Source organism: Staurois parvus, unplaced genomic scaffold, assembly GCF_062004578.1.
Source record: "Staurois parvus isolate SC_StPar_1 unplaced genomic scaffold, SC_StPar_1.0 ptg000472l, whole genome shotgun sequence".
NCBI lineage: Eukaryota > Metazoa > Chordata > Amphibia > Anura > Ranidae > Staurois > Staurois parvus.
Genome location: NW_028318268.1, coordinates 3,005,634 through 3,024,852, shown reverse-complemented (window position 1 = coordinate 3,024,852; position 19,219 = coordinate 3,005,634). Strand labels below are relative to the sequence as shown.

The 19,219-nt window shown below is 40.6% G+C and overlaps 1 protein-coding gene across 3 annotated transcripts in view; it reads left to right on the top strand.

Annotated features, from left to right (window-relative positions):
* LOC149452452 (lamin-B3-like) overlaps positions 1-16,677 on the top strand; it is an 81,896-nt gene extending 65,219 nt beyond the window's left edge. For 2 of the 3 annotated variants that reach the window (XM_089689399.1, XM_089689397.1), the window contains 2 exons: positions 30-83; positions 16,256-16,677. In XM_089689399.1, coding sequence (XP_089545525.1) covers positions 30-68 — 39 coding nt within the window. In that variant the 3' untranslated portion in view covers positions 69-83; positions 16,256-16,677. The remainder of the gene's footprint in view (positions 1-29; positions 84-16,255) is intronic. The other variant, XM_089689398.1, reaches the window with a different exon arrangement.
* The last annotated feature ends 2,542 nt before the right edge of the window (positions 16,678-19,219 follow it).

Genomic DNA, 19,219 nt, shown 5'->3' with positions numbered 1-19,219 from the left:
CACATTGCTGTTTCTGTTTGGTGATTCAGCCAAAACGAAAGAAAAAGAAATGTTGCTTAATGTCATGATGGCAGTGTGTGCAGGTGAGGTCTCTTGCATGGATCGTTGTTTGCATGCTGCATCCTATATAAATAAATATTACATGTGCTCCTGTTGACTGCCATTCTGTTTTCCTCATATACTGACAGCCATCTCATAGCTTGTAATCCTCATTTTATGGAATTAACTGAATATAATATATATCTAATTGATTCTGTAATTCTTAGCAATGTTCGGCTGTTTTGTCTCCCTGCTTTGCGCATGTGTTTTTATTTACCTTTGCTCAAGTTCATTAAATTTTTTTGCATCCTTTACAATGTATGTGTTTATAATCTATATGAAGGCAGAATACACTGAGAAGGTGGTTCATCCGCCTTTTTTTTTTCTCGGCTGAACGTTTATCACTCCCAGTGGTGCCATAATTTAATGTGTGGCTGTATATTTCTATAATTGCAGTTCAGCAGCTGACCAGCCTCCATGACTTATTTTGGCCTGTTCCAGAACTGTGACACACTGATAGTTCTGTATGACTGTACAAGGCTGTAGCAGGAGATGTCCTGTAGGTGGATGTAGTCCACTACCTCTGGAATGGTAAAGGGTTGTACTCAGATATTTCTGCCCTAGGCATGTGTCATTGGCTTTTTTTTTTTTTGACTATCCACATACTTCACCCACCTAATGGACAATGCTGTTGGGGGTGCAGTGTTTATCCCCTTTATGACCGTGTAACACGCTATATCCAGGAAGTGGGAATTAATTCTGGGCACCACATATGTGGTAGTCTGTACTAGAACCACACTCCCAGCAGTTGGCACTGACACGTGGCTTACAGTTTCGCCTAGATGGGACCTGGCAACAGCTAAGCTATCACAGTGATCATTCTTCCTGTACCCATTCACTGTGTTGTCTTTTGTGAAAAGGAGAAACAGACTTCTCTGCTAGCGAAGAAGAAATATCAGTTAGTGGAAGTGGCAATGCAAGTGTTTGTTAGTGGCAGTTATATGGTCAGTGTGTTTTCAGGTTAAAAAAAAAAAAGGTTTTATATCTAGTGTCAGTGCGAGTTTTAGTGTCAGTGTGTTTTTAGGTAGGACAAAAAAAAATGAATTCATACTGTTGTTTCTTGGCCCTACTAGGGGTACAAAGAACAAATCATGCACACATATGTGGTATTGCTGCGATTTTTCAGGAGTAAGCTTTTCGTCCGCCTACACTGTTCAACAGGTAAAAAGTTTTGGGCATAAAATTAGCTAATCTTACATAATTTTGGGGTGCTGAAAATGAAAATGACCCTAAAAAATGTTGATTGGCTCTAGTTTCCATGATATATTCACCCATCTAATGACGTAAGCCATTCAAAATTATGATGCAACTTCAGCTGCATATTGCGCAATTGATACTGGTGACCAATAGAAAATTGCATGTATACTGAGATGATGCAATATTAGCCTTTAATTGCATCACTTCACTGCAAAAAAGCTGCAGTATCTGTAGCTGATTGTAGTTCGACAGCGTCTTTACATTTCGTTTTATGCTTATATAGGCTACTCAGTAATGCCTCGAACTTGTGTGAATAAAGCAGATAATTTCTGCTATATCTGCGGTGAAATAACTTTTATCTCACAAAAAAGGAGGATAACAGGAATGATTAAGAAAGCCTACAACTTGTATTTTGGCTGCAAGATAGGAGACCAGGACAAGAGCTGGGCAACACATATATGCTGCAATTCTTGTAGGACGGCACTGGAGCAATGGTTGAATGGAAAAAAGGCATCTATGCCTTTCGCTGTGCCAATGATTTGGAGAGAGCCAACAGATCATGTTAGTAATTGTTACTTTTGTATGGTGCCTCCAACAAAAGGGCTAAATAAGAAGAAAAAGTTATCTGTGCACTATCCAAATATTCCATCGGCAATACGTCCAGTTCCTCATGGAGAGGGGCTACCAATTCCTAAAGCACCAGAATCCTTCGTGGTTGAGTCAAGTGAGGAAGAACCTGAAGCGTGTAGTCATCAACCGTCAACCTCACATGACCCAGACTTTCTTCCATCCACACCCACTGAACCACACCTCATTACACAAGTGGAATTGAGCGATCTTATCAGAGACCTGGATCTTCCGAAGAACAAGGCAGAGCTTTTGGGGTCAAGACTACAACAGTGGAATCTCCTAGCAAGTGATGTTCGTACGTCTTTTTACCGTCATCGTCAGAAAGATCTGATCCCATTCTTCGTCCAGGAAGGTGATATTGCTGTATGTAACAATGTTCATGGTTTAATCTCAGCCATCGGCGTATGCTATGATCCCGATGAGTGGAGGCTGTTCATTGATGCTTCAAAGGCGAGTCTTAAAGCTGTTTTGCTCCATAATGGCAATCAGCTGCCGTCAGTTCCAGTTGCTTACGCAGTTTCAATGAAAGAAACGTATGAAAACTTGAAAGAGCTTTTAAGGTGCATCAACTATGATGAACATCAATGGTCGATTTGTGGTGACCTGAAGGTGATTGCTATCCTACTTGGACTTCAAGGTGGATATACTAAGTACTGCTGCTTCCTCTGTGAGTGGGACAGTCGTGCGAGAGAAATGCACTATGCCAAAAGAGACTGGCCATTACGCCAGTCATTGCAGCCTGGAGAAAAAAATGTTAACTATCCAGCACTTGTAGACAGCAATAAGATCTTATTACCTCCATTACACATCAAGTTGGGATTAATGAAAAACTTTGTTAAGGCAATGGACAAGAATAAAGCAGGTTTCAAGTACCTGATTAGCAAATTTCCAGCACTTAGTGCTGCAAAAATAAATGAAGGAGTCTTTGTTGGGCCACAGATTCGTAAACTTATTCATGATGATGAGTTTCTTTCTCTGTTGCGTGGAAAGGAAAAGGCTGCCTGGACAGCATTTGTATCAGTGACATCAAATTTTCTTGGAAACAATAAAACACCAGACTACAAGAAAGTGGTAGAAAAACTCATCCAGACGTACAGAAATCTGGGTTGCAACATGTCTCTAAAAATTCATTTTCTACATTCGCATCTGGATTTTTTCCCACCAAACTGTGGAGCAGTGAGTGATGAACATGGAGAGCGCTTCCATCAAGACATTGCAGCTATGGAAAGAAGATATCAAGGTAAATGGAGCCCATCAATGCTTGCTAACTATTGCTGGATAGTTGTAAGAGATAGCCCTTTCCTCGAATACAAGAGAAAAGCCAAGAGAAGCAAAACCGACACAAACTGAAGACAAAACTAGTGAGAATCCTAAGTATTAAAATGATTCAACTTGGCTTATGGCTATAATTTTTCTTGGTAATCCTATGCAATATATTATGCCATTTAGGCTTTATGTAGTCAATATCACTTGCTTTATATTTGTGGAAAGACATCTATCTATATAATTATTGTGCATTATGTAGTCATTACGCCTATAGTAGAAAACTTTCCGTTTACAGAAAAACTAGAGCCAATTGACAAATTTCATTGTTATATTTGAACTCAGAATGTGAAATTCATTAAGAAATGGATCCTTTTGTTTCCAAAACTGGCAAAAAATAAAAATTTGTTGAACAGTGCTATAAATGGCAGACTGTAGGCAGCACTGATGTGGGTTAATGTACCTGTACATCAGTCCCCATCAGCAACTCCTGCGTGGCTCACCCGGACTCAGCAGATCACATTATCAGAGAAAACCATTGCTATAGCCTGTTACTGTAGGCCGCATGTACACTCAGAACCGCACTCATCACCTGTCCCAGTGTCACCAGTTCTCACGCCATATCCCAAACTAGTGACCTGATCACAGCCATATCCCATACCAGCATCTTGATCACCGCCATTCTCTATACCAGTGCCCTGATCACAATATGCCATACTGGCACCATGATCACCATCATTCACCATATCAGAGCCCTGGTCCCAGCAACACACCATATCAACATCCTGATCACAAGCATAACCTGTATCAGCGATCTGATCACCACCATACCCCATACCGGTGTCCTGATCACTGCCATACCCCATACCAGCATCCTGATTAGTATCAACAAAGCCAGTGTCCCCAATTTTTTGCGTCCAAAAATGTGATGGTCAGGAAATTACATGCGTAATTTATGCCCCTAGAACGCCTTAACTGCTTCCTGTCCTGCGACGTACCAGTACTGGAAATTCCAAAGCTGGTAAAAGTATAAAAGTAATCCAAGCAGCTAAAGAGCCGCTTGATTACTTTTACAGGCAGCAGAAGAGGCCCCCTTTTTTTTTTTTTTTTTTTTTTCGCCGCCACCTTTACTGGGCTTTCCTGAAGGACCGGGAGCCTGGTAACGAAACGTCTAGCAGTATCTGGCTCCAAGCACACAGCGAGAGTAACTGATGTTCCTTCCACTGCGTGATTTCTGGAACTGGAAGCGATGAGGAGCTCGTCACTTCTGGTTTCAGTTCTTTATTTACTTGGCCATTACCAGCTAGGGAAGCAGCCGATCAGACCGATCTGTGTCTGATCCGCTGCACTGGAGGCCACAGGCCATAAAGAGCACCTGTCACAGCCTATGCTGTCACGAGATGTTGTTCATCCCTTGTGATAGGGATAACGTTGATATAAAAAGAAAAAATCCACACAAACTATACACTGTTTTTTTGTTTTTGTTTTTTTTAATTTTATTTGTAAATAAATGAGAAACCATTTTTAAAACACCCCTGTCCCCCAGTGCTCGTGCACAGATGCAAATACATGCAGTTGTACCACACATATATGTAAACCGCAATCACATATGTAAGGTATCGCTGTGAATGTCGGAGTGAGAGCAATAATTCTAGCTCCAGGCCTCCTGTGTAACCCTAAACTGGTAACCTGTAAAGGCTTTTAAAGTGTCGCCTATGGGAGTTTTTAGGTATCGTAGTTTGGTGCCATTCCACAGGCGGACACAATTTTAAAGTGTGCTATCTATATACTCATCATAAACTCATCTTTTATATGTAAAAAAAAAAAAATTAGGCATGCTATTGTATTAAAGCAGAGCTCCACCCAAAAGAGGAAGCTCCGCTTGTTTGTACCCCCCCTCCTTCCACTGGCACATTTGGCACTTCTTGGGGGAGGAATATATATATATATATATATATATATATATATATATATATATATATATATATATATATATATATATATATATATACACACACACAGTCAGGTCCATAAATATTGGGACATCGACACAATTCTAACATTTTTGGCTCTATACACCACCACAATGGATTTGAAGTTAAACAAACAAGTTATGCTTTAACTGCAGACTGTCAGCTTTAATTTGAGGGTATTTACATCCAAATAAGGTGAACAGTGTAGGAATTACAACATTTTGCATATGTGCCTCCCACTTGTTAAGGGACCTTCCAGGTCTTTTGGTGTTGCTGAGCTCACCGGTGCGTTCCTTCTTTTTAAGAATGTTCCAAACAGTTGTTTTGGCCACGCCTAATGTTTTTGCTATCTCTGATGGGTTTGTTTTGTTTTTTCAGCCTAATGATGGCTTGCTTCACTGATAGTGACAGCTCTTTGGATCTCATCTTGAGAGTTGACAGCAACAGATTCCAAATGCAAATAGCACACTTGAAATGAACTCTGGACCTTTTATCTGCTCATTGTAATTGAGATAATGAGGGAATAACACACACCTGGCCATGGAACAGCTATGAAGCCAATTGTCCCATTACTTTTGATCCCTTAACAAGTGGGAGGCACATATGCAAACTGTTGTAATTCCTACACCGTTCACCTGATTTGGATGTAAATACCCTCAAATTAAAGCTGACAGTCTGCAGGTAAAGCACATCTTGTTCGTTTCATTTCATATCCATTGTGGTGGTGTATAGAGCCAAAAATGTTAGAATTGTGTTGATGTCCCAATATTTATGAACCTGACTGTGTATATATACAGTTGCAAGAAAAAGTATGTGAACCCCTTGGGATTACGTGGAGTTTTGCATGAATTGGGCATAAAATGTGCTCTGAACGTCATCTAAGTCACAACAATAGAAGAACACAGTCTGCTGAACATAATACTACACAAACATTAGATGTTGCCATGGTTTAATTGCACATAACATGTAAACATTCACAGTGCAGGGAGGAAAAAGTATGTGAACCTTTGGACTTAATAACTGGTTGACCCTCCTTTGGCAGCAATAACCTCAACCAAACGTTTCCTGTAGTTGCAGATCAGACCTGCACAACGATCTGGAGTAATTTTGGACCACTCCTCTTCACAAAACTGTTTCAGTGTAGCAATATTCTTGGGATGTCTGGTGTGAATCGCTCTCTTAAGGTCATGCCACAGCATTTCAATCGGGTTGAGGTCAGGACTCTGACTGGGCCACTCCAGAAGGCGTATTCTGTGCTGTTGCAGCCATTGTTTTGTTTAATTACTTGTATGCTCTGGGTCATTGTCCTGTTGCATCACCCATCCTCTGCGGACAGATGGTCGTACGTTTTCCTGCAAAATGTCTTGATAAACTCTGGAATTCATTTTCCCATCAATGACAACAATCCATCCAGGCCCTGAGGCAGCAAAGCAGCCCGAAACCATAATGCTCCCTCCGCCATGTTTTACAGTGGAGATGAGGTTTTGATGTTGGTGTGCTGTGCCTTTTTTTCTCCACACATAGTGTTGTGTGTTCCTCCCAAACAACTCAATCTTGGTTTCATCTGTCCACAGTATATTTTGCCAGTAGTGCTGTGGAACATCCAGGTGCTCTTTTGCAAACTTCAAACATGCTGCAATATTCTTTTTGGACAGCAATGGCTTCCTCCGTGGTGTCCTCCCATGTACTCCATTCTTGTTTAATGTTTTCCTTATTGTAGATGTGTCAACAAAAATGTTAGCACGTGCCAGAGATTTCTGTAGGTCTTTAGCTGACACTCTGGGATTCTTATTTACCTCATGCAGCATTCTGCGCTGTGCTCTTGCAGTCATTTTTACAGGACGACCATGCCTAGGGAGAGTAGCAACAGTGATAAACTTTCTGCATTTGTAGACAGTCTGTCTTACCGTGGACACATGAACATCAAGGCTTTGGAGATACTTTTGTAACCCTTTCCAGCTTCATGCAAGTCAACAATTCTTGATCGTAGGTCTTGTGAGAGCTCTTTTCTGCGAGGCATGGTTCACATCAGACAGTGCTTCTTGAAACCAGTAAACCCAAAACAGGTGTGTGGTTTTTTAAGGGCAGGACAGCTGTCAGCAACACATCCAATATCATCACACTGATTGGAGTCAAGGTTGGCTCACTACTGGCTCCAATTAGCTCTGGGAGAAGTCATTAAGCTAGGGCCTCACATACTTTTTCCTCCCTGCACTGTGAATGTTTACATGTTATGTGCAATTAAACCATGGCAACATCTAATGTTTGTGTAGTATTATGTTCAGCAGACTGTGCTCTTCTATTGTTGTGACTTAGATGACATTCAGAGCACATTTTATGCCCCAATTCATGCAAAACTCCACGTAATCCCAAGGGGTTCACATACTTTTTCTTGCAAGTGTGTGTGTGTGTGTGTGTGTGTGTGTGTGTGTGTGTGTGTGTGTGTGTGTATAGATAGATAGATAGATAGATAGATAGATAGAGATAGATATCTATATATAGATATATATCTATATCGCTCATAGATAGATATATAGATATATATATATATATCGCTCATAGATAGATAGATATATATATATATATATCGCTCATAGATAGATAGATATATATATCGCTCATAGATAGATAGATATATATATCGCTCATAGATAGATAGATAGATAGATATATATATCGCTCATAGATAGATAGATAGATAGATATATAGATAGATATATCGCTCATAGATAGATAGATAGATATATAGATAGATATATCGCTCCTAGATAGATAGATAGATAGATATATATATATCGCTCATAGATAGATAGATAGATAGATATATATATCGCTCATAGATAGATATAGATAGATAGATATATATATCGCTCATAGATAGATATAGATAGATAGATAGATATATATAGATATATATATATCGCTCATAGATATATATATATAGATATATATATGTATATGTATGTCAAAAGAAAAAATTCATTTGGGCGCTGTGTTGCATGCCTGTGTACTGTAATTGTCACGCAGAGTGTGGGAGAGCTGAAAATTTGCCTGGGCTGGAAGGAGGGTGAAAGTGTCCGGATTTGAAGTGGTTAAAAAAAAATGTATTTTGCACCAGTTTTAATTTCTTATTAAAAAAAAAATCAGGATATATCCTTTAATATTTCCCACCAAATAAAAGCCCAATTTGTCCTGGAAAAAATGAGGTATAAGCCACCTGGATACACAAAGTAGTTGCGATGATATGTAGTTACAGTGCTCAGCATAAATGAGTACACCCCAACAGATTTGTCAGAAAACCTTTACTTTCCTTTCAGAATCAGCATTTTCTTTTGGGACACTATACTACAAAATACTCCCACAAAGGATTGCAAAAAAGAATACACCCCAATGAAAGTCTTGGGAGCAAAGCTAAATTTTAGACCACAAAATCCTAATTAACAAGAAATCAACTACAGGCGAGTCTACTTATTCATTAAACAGGTGTCCAGTAGATTATAAAAGGGTGTTACTTAACAAAGAAAACCCCTTTCCGTTTCATGCTGTCAGCAATGGCACCATATGGAAGAGAAATTTCACAAGGCCTGAGAAAGAAAATTCATTTCAGAAGAAAGGTGAAGGCTACAAGAAGATCAGCAAAGCTTGACTTATCAATCAGAATACTATAGCAACAGTGATAGAAAAATTTAACAAGGATGGAACTGCAACCATCTCACAGAGATGTCCAGGCCATCCACTGAACTTGACAGGAGTGTCTTCTGATAAGAGTTCAAGAAAATCGCCATACAAGTTCACTGCAGTTGGCTAAAGAAATGGAATTCAAAGTGGGGTGATTGTTTCCTGTGACACAATATGACATACACTGCAAAGGCATGGCATGCATGGATGTTGTCCATGAAGAAAGCCTCTCCTAAAGCCCATGCACAAAAATGCCTGCCTAGAATTTGCCAGGGCCCATGCTGAAAAAAGAAGACTACTGGGACTCTATACTCTGGAGTGATGAGACCAAGATGAATGTTTTTGGAACGAATGGCTTCAAAACTGTATGGCGTTGCAAAGGTGAGGAGTACAAAGAGAAATGCAAGGTGCCTACAGTGAAACATGATGGTGTTAGTGTCCTTCTGTGGGGCTGCATGATTGCTGCTGGTGTCGGAGATCTGCATTTCATTGATGGTACTATGAATTCCGATGTAATGCTCTATATTGAAAGAGAAGATGCTACCATCACTCCGTGCCCTTGGTCATTGTACATTTTTTCAACATGACAATGATTCAAAACACATCTAAAGCCTCTGTTGCATTTCTGAAGAGCAGGGTGAAAGTGATTCAGTGGCCAAGTACTGTATGTCTCCTGATCTGAACCCAATCGAACACCTATGGGTAATTCTGAAGAGATAAGTTGAGCATCACTCTCTATCCAGCATCCACGCTCTAAAAGAGCGAAGTCCTTGAAGAATGAAAAAAGATTGATGTAATATGTCGCCAACTTGTTCGTTCATTGCCTAGAAGACTCGGCGCTGTCCTTAAAAATCATGGAGGTCATACAAAATACTAGATGGAGTAGTTTTTGTTGTGAGGTGTATTCATCAGGTATTTTGTAACCTAAGTGATATTGGTAACCTTACTTTTATGTAATGAGCTAAACAAATGTTCTATAAAACAGTTTTGTCAAAATTTTGGAAATTGTTCTTTTGCTCACTGAGATATTGATTAAAATCTTACTTGTCAAAAGGGGTGTACTCATTTATGCTGAGCACTGTATACTAATGCATGTCAAACTTCCAAAATTGGGCTTGGGTGTTGATTTGTTTTGACCTTGGTCATGAAGGGGGTTAAGGGACCAATCCCTCATCTTTTATATACAGAGAGTTGATGGGATGACCACTTCAACTGCCAAAAATGCAAGATTCCTGGGGTAATATGACCTACACAAGCATAACTGCTTAAAGATGGAAACAGAATGGTTACCTCCTATTTGATTCAATATAAATTTGTAGATATCTAAATTAATGTGGTGGAATGCCATGTTTTTATGCATGGCCTTTGATATGGACTGGGAAATATATGGGTAGTCTGCAAATAAGGTAAGGATGTGCCCATTCTGTTTTTGTGTTTAACCGCCTCCCACCCTCCATATAGTAATATGGACGCAAGGTGGTTCTCTTGTTCTGGGAGGACGTCATATGACGTCCTCCCATTCTCACCGTGCATGCGCGGCTCAGGGAGCGCGCAGCGCGGCGATCGCCGGTGCGCTGTGTCCCTCGGACACAGTGAATCACCGATCATGGAAAGAGCCGGAGATGTCGGCTCGGTCATGTGATCAGTTGTGTCCAATCACAGCTGATTACATATAAACAGGGAAATGCCAGTTATCGGCATTTCTCGCCTCTCGAGCTGTCACGCTGACAGCTCGAGAGGAGAGCCGGTAATCAGCTTTCCGCGGATGGGACATGTACGCTGATCATCAAGGCACTGATGTAGCCTCAGCAGTGCCACCTGTCAGTGTCCATCAGTGCCTTGTGTCAGTGCCTCGTGCCAGTGCCACATCAATGCCACATATCAGTGCACATCAGTGCCTATCTGAGCTGCCTTTCAGTGCCGCCTATCCGTGCCAGTCAGTGTTGCCTATCAGTGCCATGTATCAGTGCTGCCTTTCAGTGCCCATCAGTGATGCCTGTCAATGCCCATCAGTGCCTCCTCATCAGTGCCACCTATCAGTGCCCATCACTGCAGCCTCATTAGCGCACATCAGTGAAGGAGAAAAATCACTTATTTACGAAATTTTATAACAAAAACTAAGAAAAACCTTTTTTCAAAATTTTCAGTGGTTTTTGGTTTAAGACAAAATAAAAAATACAGAGGTGATTAAATACCACCAAAATAAAGCTCTGTCTGTCACAAAAAAATGCAAAAAATTTCATATGGGTACACTGTTGCATGACCGCGCAATTGTCACTCAAAATGCGACCGCGCTGAAAGCTGGAAATTGGCCTGGGCAGGAAGGGGGTATAAGTGCCCTGTAGGCTTGTGTTTAATTGATGGGTAGTTCCTTGTTCTTCCCCAAAGCTTGTTTCACTTAATTTGCCCTAAATAGATTAACATCTCAACATATAGAGAAAAAGAGTAAAAGTAGAATTCAAGGATTATCTTCACTAATTATAAAAATACTCCTTCCCCGCCTAACGCCTATGCCAAGGTTTCTCAACTGGGGTTCCACGAGAGGCCTTCAGGAGGTCGCAGGCAGCGGATGGGTAGATTGCACTCCTCCGCATGTAGAGCATTGCAGGCAAAAAAGGAATTTCTCCTCTGTTTGCTGCAATCTCCTCCTCCCCTCCTGTCCATTTCAGGTATGTGATATCACCTGGTATGGACAGGAAGAGAGGAGGGGCCTGCAGGAAACAGTGCACCGCAAACGGAAAAATCACAGCTGCTTCCCTGCCATCCTATCCATATGAAACCAGTAGGAAATGAGTACTGTAATGTGCCGCACTCGAGCTGTGTGCCCCCTAATTTGTCCTTCTGTGTGCCCCATAATGTGCGCTGCTCCTACTGAATGTGCCCTGCTGCTCATCCCCATGTACACGGTTTCTCAATTTGGACCCAGAATTGAGCATTTCTGCAGAAATAAAGCAAGGCCGTGTTTCAAATTAAATAGGAACGTTTTAAAACTCCATGATTTAATGCTATTTCTAAAAATGTTCTATTGGCTCACTGATCATACCAGTGTTCCGTGGAACATTATTTCAGGGGTTCCCTGACGTCTCAAGCTTTTTGCCAAGAGCCAAGGGTAAAAGATTGAAAAACCTTGATCTACATAAACCTGTGGAAGAAAGATGTAAATTCTTGCCTGTTTTCAGGTTGCCCTGGTTTGGTCATGTGGTTGGTTCCCTTGTGTCTGCCAATGCTGGCTGCAGGAGAGGGGAGGGAGCACCTACAACAGATGGGCTAGTAAGCCTATGGGTGATTGATGTCATTGCTTAGGCATTACTAGCCATTGCCAAGCACTCTCTCTGTTCCCCTGTAGCTGCTAGGTGCAGATCACGTGTTTTTTGTTTTGCATCTTTCTTCCACAGATTAGTTGGTACAGGTTCTAGGAGGGAAAGGGAGCCTTTAAAAAAAAAAAAAAAAAATTTAAAATAAAAAAAAAAAACCCTCAAAAACATTTTCACCTTTCCACCCCCCTTCCTTGTTTTTTGATGGAGTGGAGAGGGAATAGAATCCCTGTCAGCTTTTATTGCTGTCTTCGTCCCCATTTAAGGAGATTCACCCTCTCTATTTGTCCTGTTTACCATTATCATTGAAAGTGAAAGTTAAAAATCCCAAATTTTGTGTTGTCCCCATAAAAGTAATGAAATCTTCCAATGGGGACACTAGCTCTGGTGACCTGGGGGTCCCAAAGGAATTCCCCTAATTTGCAAGGGTTTCTTCTCACTTTGTTTTGGCTCAAGAAATTGTCCAGCCCCCAACCCCTAAAACCCCCATGCACGTCACTCACTAATGACTTGCATTATCCTCACTTTGCCACCTGGGGTGTGCTTTTCCATCTCCCAGGAGGCACGGTCTTTCATTCAGTAAAGGGGGGGCGAGCTTAGCGCATCATCAGGAGACGCTCCGGCTGAATCTGTAACAGCTGGCAACCTCTCGACTAACGTCACACCAAAACATGGTGGCACATGACCAAGCGCTGCCAGAGGAGGTGAGGATCTCAGCTGGATCTGCTGGGTGGGTGAGTATCTGAAATATGCAGAACACATCACCAGGTAAGCTGGGGTTTAAAAAAAAAAAAAAAAAGGGGGGGGGGGGGGGGGGGAGTCCACTTTTAAGATTAGTTAGTCATGTAAACCTCACACATGAAATATGAACAAACCATATCACTATAGTGTGTACTTGTCTCAATTAAAACCACTAAAGCTGACCATACACATATAGATTGTCATTTGAGAATGTTCGTTTCAATAATACTCATTTGATTTTCTAATTGTTAATGGGGTCACAACGATGTTCATTTCCGACATTTGAAGGGGCAGGAAGGAAACCTTTTTTTCGATCAAACTAATTTTTGACAAGTGTATGTGGTTATCCTACAGAAACTACATTCATTTTTATATTCGAATGTTAAAAGCAAAGGACAATTTTTGAACGACATTCGTCCATCGAATGTTCAAAGAATTTTCGGACGACTTTTAAGAACATTCTCATCTGAAATCCTAAACTTGTATGGGCAGCTTTTTCTTTTCCTTCTTTTTTTTTTTTTTTTTTTTTTTGATTGTACACACAATACAAAAACATACAAACAATTCTGATCCAAGACCAGACCTACGGTGAATATAAAAAGTCTACACACCCCTGTTAAAATGTCAGGTTTTTGTGATGTAAAAAAAGAGACAAAGATAAATCATTTCAAAATGTTTTCCACCTTTAATGAAACCTATAAACTGTACAACTCAGTTGAACAACAAATTGAAATCTTTTAAATGGAGGGAAGTAAAAATAAAAAAACTAAAATAATATGGTTGCATAAGTGTACACACCCTTAAACTAATACTTTGTTGAAGCACCTTTTGATGTGATTCCCGCACTCAGTCTTTTTGGGTATGAGTCTATCAGCATGGCACATCTTGACTTTGCAATATACGCCCGCTCTTCCTTGCAAAAACATTCCAAATCTGCCAGAAGGCATCTCCTGTGCACAGCCCTCTTCAGACCAACCCACAGATTTTCGATCAGATTCAGGTCTGGGCTCTGGCTGGACCATTCCAAAACTTTCATCTCCTTTTTCTGAAGCCATTCTTTTCTTGATTTGGATGTATGCTTTGGGTCGTCATGCTGAAAGATGAAGTACCTTTTCATGTTCAGCTTTCTAGCAGAAGCCTGAAGGTTTTGTGCCGAGATTGACTGGTATTTGGAACTGTTCATAATTCCCTCTACCTTGACTAAGGCCCCAGTTCCAGCTGAAGAAAAACAGTCCCAAAGCATGATTCTGCCACCACCATGCTTTACTGTGGGTATGGAGTTCTTTTGGTGATGTTCAGTGTTGTTTTTGCGCCAAACATATCTTTTGGAATTATGGCCAAAAAGCTCAACCTTGGTTTCATCAGACCATAACACATTTTCCCACATGCTTTTGGGAGACTTCAGATGTGTTTTTTCAAAATTTGGCTGAGCTTGGATGTTTTTCTTCGTAAGAAAAGGCTTCCATCTTGCCAATCTACCCCATAGCCCAGACATATGAAGAATACTAGAGACTTGTCACATGTACCACACAGCCAGTACTTGCCGGATATTCCTCGATGTAAGTATGTGGCCTTGTATAAGGGCAAGGATTTATTAATTATACCTTTACAAAACGACAGATGGGGCTTCAGACTTTCCAATAGAGTAATAGAGATTTGCAGGCATAGAATAAAGTAACAGACAAGAATGTCCTCTGTGCTCTAGTTGGCACTATTTCTTCGACCAGCCCCAGGAGGTGGTGTATGGCCAGCTTATGTGTCATTTCTGTCTGCTGCTGCGTTCTTCTGCTGTCAGCATTAATCACTTCTAACAAGTTTTCCTGACACCAGGAGAAGAGTGGTGACAGGGGAGGAACCTCTATCAGATTGACAACCTCAGCTCTGTTCCTTTTGAGGTGTGGGGGGGGATACTGAGCTCTGCAGTGTGTAATTTCTCCTCCTCCTCCTCCTCCTCCTCCTCCCTCCTCCCCCCTCCTCCTCCTCCCTCCTCCCCCCTCCTCCTCCCCCCCTCCTCCCTCCCTCCCTCCCTCCTCCTCCTCCCCCCCACAAGCTTTATAAATTGTGGACTTTGACTAGATGTAGAGAAGAGATAGCTATAGACAGGTACAACTCATGTAGGAGGATTTGTGTCATCTCTGTGTATCACCTGAGGCCAGTCACTTCTACTTCTAGATTCTAAGATCTAGCTGGGTCCCTAGAGCAAGCTTTCTCAACCAGGGTTCAATTGAACTCAACAGGTTCCTTCAGAGAGGTTACCATGGATTCCTTGAGCAGTGGAAGATTGATCTCCTACTACTTACAATGACCACCAATGTAAGGTGACAGTTTCCCACTGACATCCAGTGTATGGGGTCACTTCTACACATCAATGTATAGGGGATTTTCTCCACTGACCATCAAAGTAAGGAGACCTTTTTCTATTGACAACTAGTGTAAAGGGAGGCTTTGTCGGGTTGTCAGTACTCCAGTTTTGTCATTTTTCTTTGTTCTTCAAATGTTCCGCAACTTGCTGATCATGTTAATGTGTCATGTCCTGTAGATATCTTTTCTAGCAGTGGTTTCCTGAAAATTATTTTAGGGGATCCTCTAGGGCTGCCTTCCTTAACCCTTTTATCCTAAACTATACACTTTTTGCTGGCAGAGAAGGGCAGTTTGTACTTGTTTTAATCTCAGGTTACCTTTCCTTAAAGCACCTCTGGCCCTATGCCTTGGAAGGAGATTCTATGTCCAGCCTTGGAATATTTTCTTCAATGCCTTCAAGCCAAATTGTTCAGCCTTTCCCTTACAAGTCTTAATGAAATCATATGGAAACTTATGGAAAGGGCTTTTATTTGTGACCAAATGACACGGTAATGGCTGGAGGTGTGCTGTGATTGTTTTGGAAGCATCAGCTGGTCTTGCTGAAATTGTACAATAATAAGGCTGTAGGTGCTGTTTGAAAATTGAATAAATAATGAGATTTCTCTGGGTGAATGAACTTTGCAAATATCAATTGCCCTCTGTTCTATTACTGAATAAGATGGCAAATGTGGCTACAGAGCACTGTAGAAATCAGATTTTATGCTAGCCGTAGTGGTGAGAGTGGGCTAATTGGGGGAAAACAATTATTGTCCAGACACGAGGGTCAGTTTCAGCATTGTAAAAGTAGATTGTTGTTGAAATGTCCTCATTATTGACATGATACTGATGAAGACTTTGTGTCATACTATGTGTACTAATTGTGCTGGATTGGTGTTCTTGCTTTCTTGAATTTATTTTCTGAATAAAATCTATTTAATTTTTAGTGTTTTTTGGGGGGGTTTTGTGGGGAAAAAAAGTAGATTGACAATTGATTTCTTTCCTTTTGCACTTTTTCTTTAGGCTCACCAGACAGGGGATCCCAGCTGTTCTGTCATGTAATCCAGCCACTGAAGTGTGAAAATGAAGTCCAAGTGGAGAAGTTCAATTTTTTTTTCTTATGTTTGCATTTGGCCAGATGCCTTTTTTTTAATGCTACTCACAGATTTGTCATCTCATTTAGAAGAATAAAGGCGTATGGTCTAGAAGAGCATTTCTAATTTAGTCCACAAATGAAGGACTCTGCACAGTTTCGCACAGGTTTTGAAGTTGCACTGATTTGACTTGGGATAGTTGTATTTGTGTTTTCTGTCCCTCCTTTTTGCTGCACATATTCATAACATCTTGAGGGAAAATAACTTTATAGCACTGTATATTGGTTCATTTTTATATTTTCATTTTCTATTTATAGTTGTAAAATATAAATAAAAGATATTATTTCTCAAGCCAGAGAAGATTGCTAGTCTTGCTGTGCACTGAAATGGTGGCTATTAAAACTAATTTCACATTTAAGTCCATAAATACAGGGGATTATACTGTATGGTAGAGCTATAGTGTAGTGTGGCCTTCTTTGCACAATACATTTTTCTTACTTGACATTTGTACTAGTAGCAGTTAACTACTTCCTGTCCGGCCCATGTAGATAAACGGGCGGACGGGAGCCCTGCCAATGCGGGTGGACGTTTCTAAACGTTCCCCCGCATCCATTGCCTGTGTGCGCTTCCTGGGAACACAGATCGCTGTACGGGACCTCTGTGTGAGGTCCCGATTCATGTGATCACTGATCGGCCAATCAGTGATCACATGAACAGTAGTAAACCAGATGCCACTTGCTGACATTGCTTACTACTGAAATCTGCGCATGATCAGAGGTCACATGGTACAGGGCTATTTACAACAGCCTTGTACCATGTGACAAGCTGTGACCAATCACAGCTCGCCCAGTATTTCTTAATGGCTGCAGGAATGCAGCCAGAGAGAAGGAGAAATGATTGCTTTTAGAGCCTTTAATGGGTGTAAAAGCAATCAGTTTAAAAAAAAAAAAACAAAAAAAAAAATCTTCATCACCCCCACAAGTAGTACAGTGTCACTATGGTGACACTGTACTGCTAGGATGACAGTATGTTAAAAAGAAACATAAATAATATAAAAATGTAAAAAAAAGTTGAAAAATTATCATTTTTGGTTATAAACTAATTTTTTTTTTTTTTTTTACCTAAAAAGGTAGATTAATACATTTTGGCCAAGATTTATTTATTTATTTTAGATGAAGAAAGATTATTTATTTGCCAAATTTTATAAGAAACACTTTTTTTTTCCGAAATTTTTGGACCTTTTCATTTATATTGCAAGAAAATAAAAATCCCAGTGGTAAAACAAATACCACCAAAATAAAGTTTTATCCATCTCAAAAAAATGCAAAAAAATTTCATATGGGTACAGTGTTGCATGACTGCACAATTATCATTCAAAATGTGATAGCACTGAAAGCTGAAAATTGGCCTGGACAGGAAGGGGGTAAAAGTGTCCGGAATTGAAGTGGTTAAGAGACTGGAATGGAGCTATACTGGTATTGCTGATCCAGAACTAAAATAATGGAAATCTGGTGTCCTTTAAGCATTTCTTTTATGTCCAGATTGTTCGTAAGATTACTCCATCAAAATTGGGTAATTTAGCTCATCATCTATCCAGAATTCAACTGAAATCCTGAGATCATACATCCAATTACTTTGTAAGATCTTACTACCTAATTCTTGGTTCTGCTGATCTCGCACCAAGTGTGTCTTTTCCTGTTGCGTCTCAGGTAGAAGACACTGTTGGTGAACATGGAAACTGGGGTAGATGGAAAAATAAATGTTATCACTGTAAGATATTATGATCAGTCCTGTAAATGCCTTAAAAAGAATCTGATTATACAAAGTAGAACTGGTTCCAACAAATGCAAACCTGGAGGGGTTTCTCTATGAGATTATTATATTTGTTTTTTTTTTTTTTTTTTGCTGCTTTTTAATTAAATGTTGCTATCGCATGGCTATTGTATTGCCATCATCTCAGATTCAGTGAATCCTTTTTTTGCCAATCTTTTTTTCAGCTGGCAACATACATTTTGGTTGGATAATCTGTCTAAATATTAAAATCTAACATCATCCGCCTGCCTCTTCACCTCAGATAATCAGAGGAACCTTTGCATTCTATGAAGAAATACAAAAGTTTCTGGTGAAAGGCTGAGCAGCACTCCTGAGTATATTTTGTTCTAAGAGTGGGACGGGAAGTTTGTCACACTTCCAGAACAAGGCGCTGTATACTGTATGTAGCTGAGAATATATATAGGTAATACAGAAGGCCCAGCAAGCACAACTGTTTGTTTGGGCCAAGCTGCTACAAGCTATTTACTGCACTATTTAGAGGGACATTTAAAAGTGGAGTTAGGCTTTAAATGAAACCTGTTCTAAGAGACATATGTAGGCTGTCGCTGCTAACGTCTCCTTCTGAATATAAAAACTAAGTCGAGAAGGAACATCCTAGTCGCACAGTACAGGACACGGCTGTGTAGTCTTAGACCCTGGGCTATAAACTTGCACATTCACATGATTGGACACTGGTAAAGATCAGGCACTGATGTCGGACAAGAAGGCTGCTCCGTTCTAATTCACCCAATGGTGTTCTATCGGGTTGAGGTCAGGACTCTGTGCAGGCCAGTCAAGTTCCTCCACCCAAACTCGCTCATCCATGTCTTTATGGACCTTGCTTTGTGTACTGGTGTGCAGTCATGTTGGAACAGGAAGGGACCATCCCCAAACTGTTCCCACAAAGTTGGAAGCATGGAATTGTCCAAAATGTCTTGGTATGCTGATGCCTTAAGAGTTCGCTTCACTGGAAATAAGGGGCCAAGCCCAACCCCTAAAAACCCCACACCATAATCCCCCCTCCACCAAACTTTACACTTGGCGCAATGCAGTCAGGCAAGTACCGTTCTCCTGGCAACTG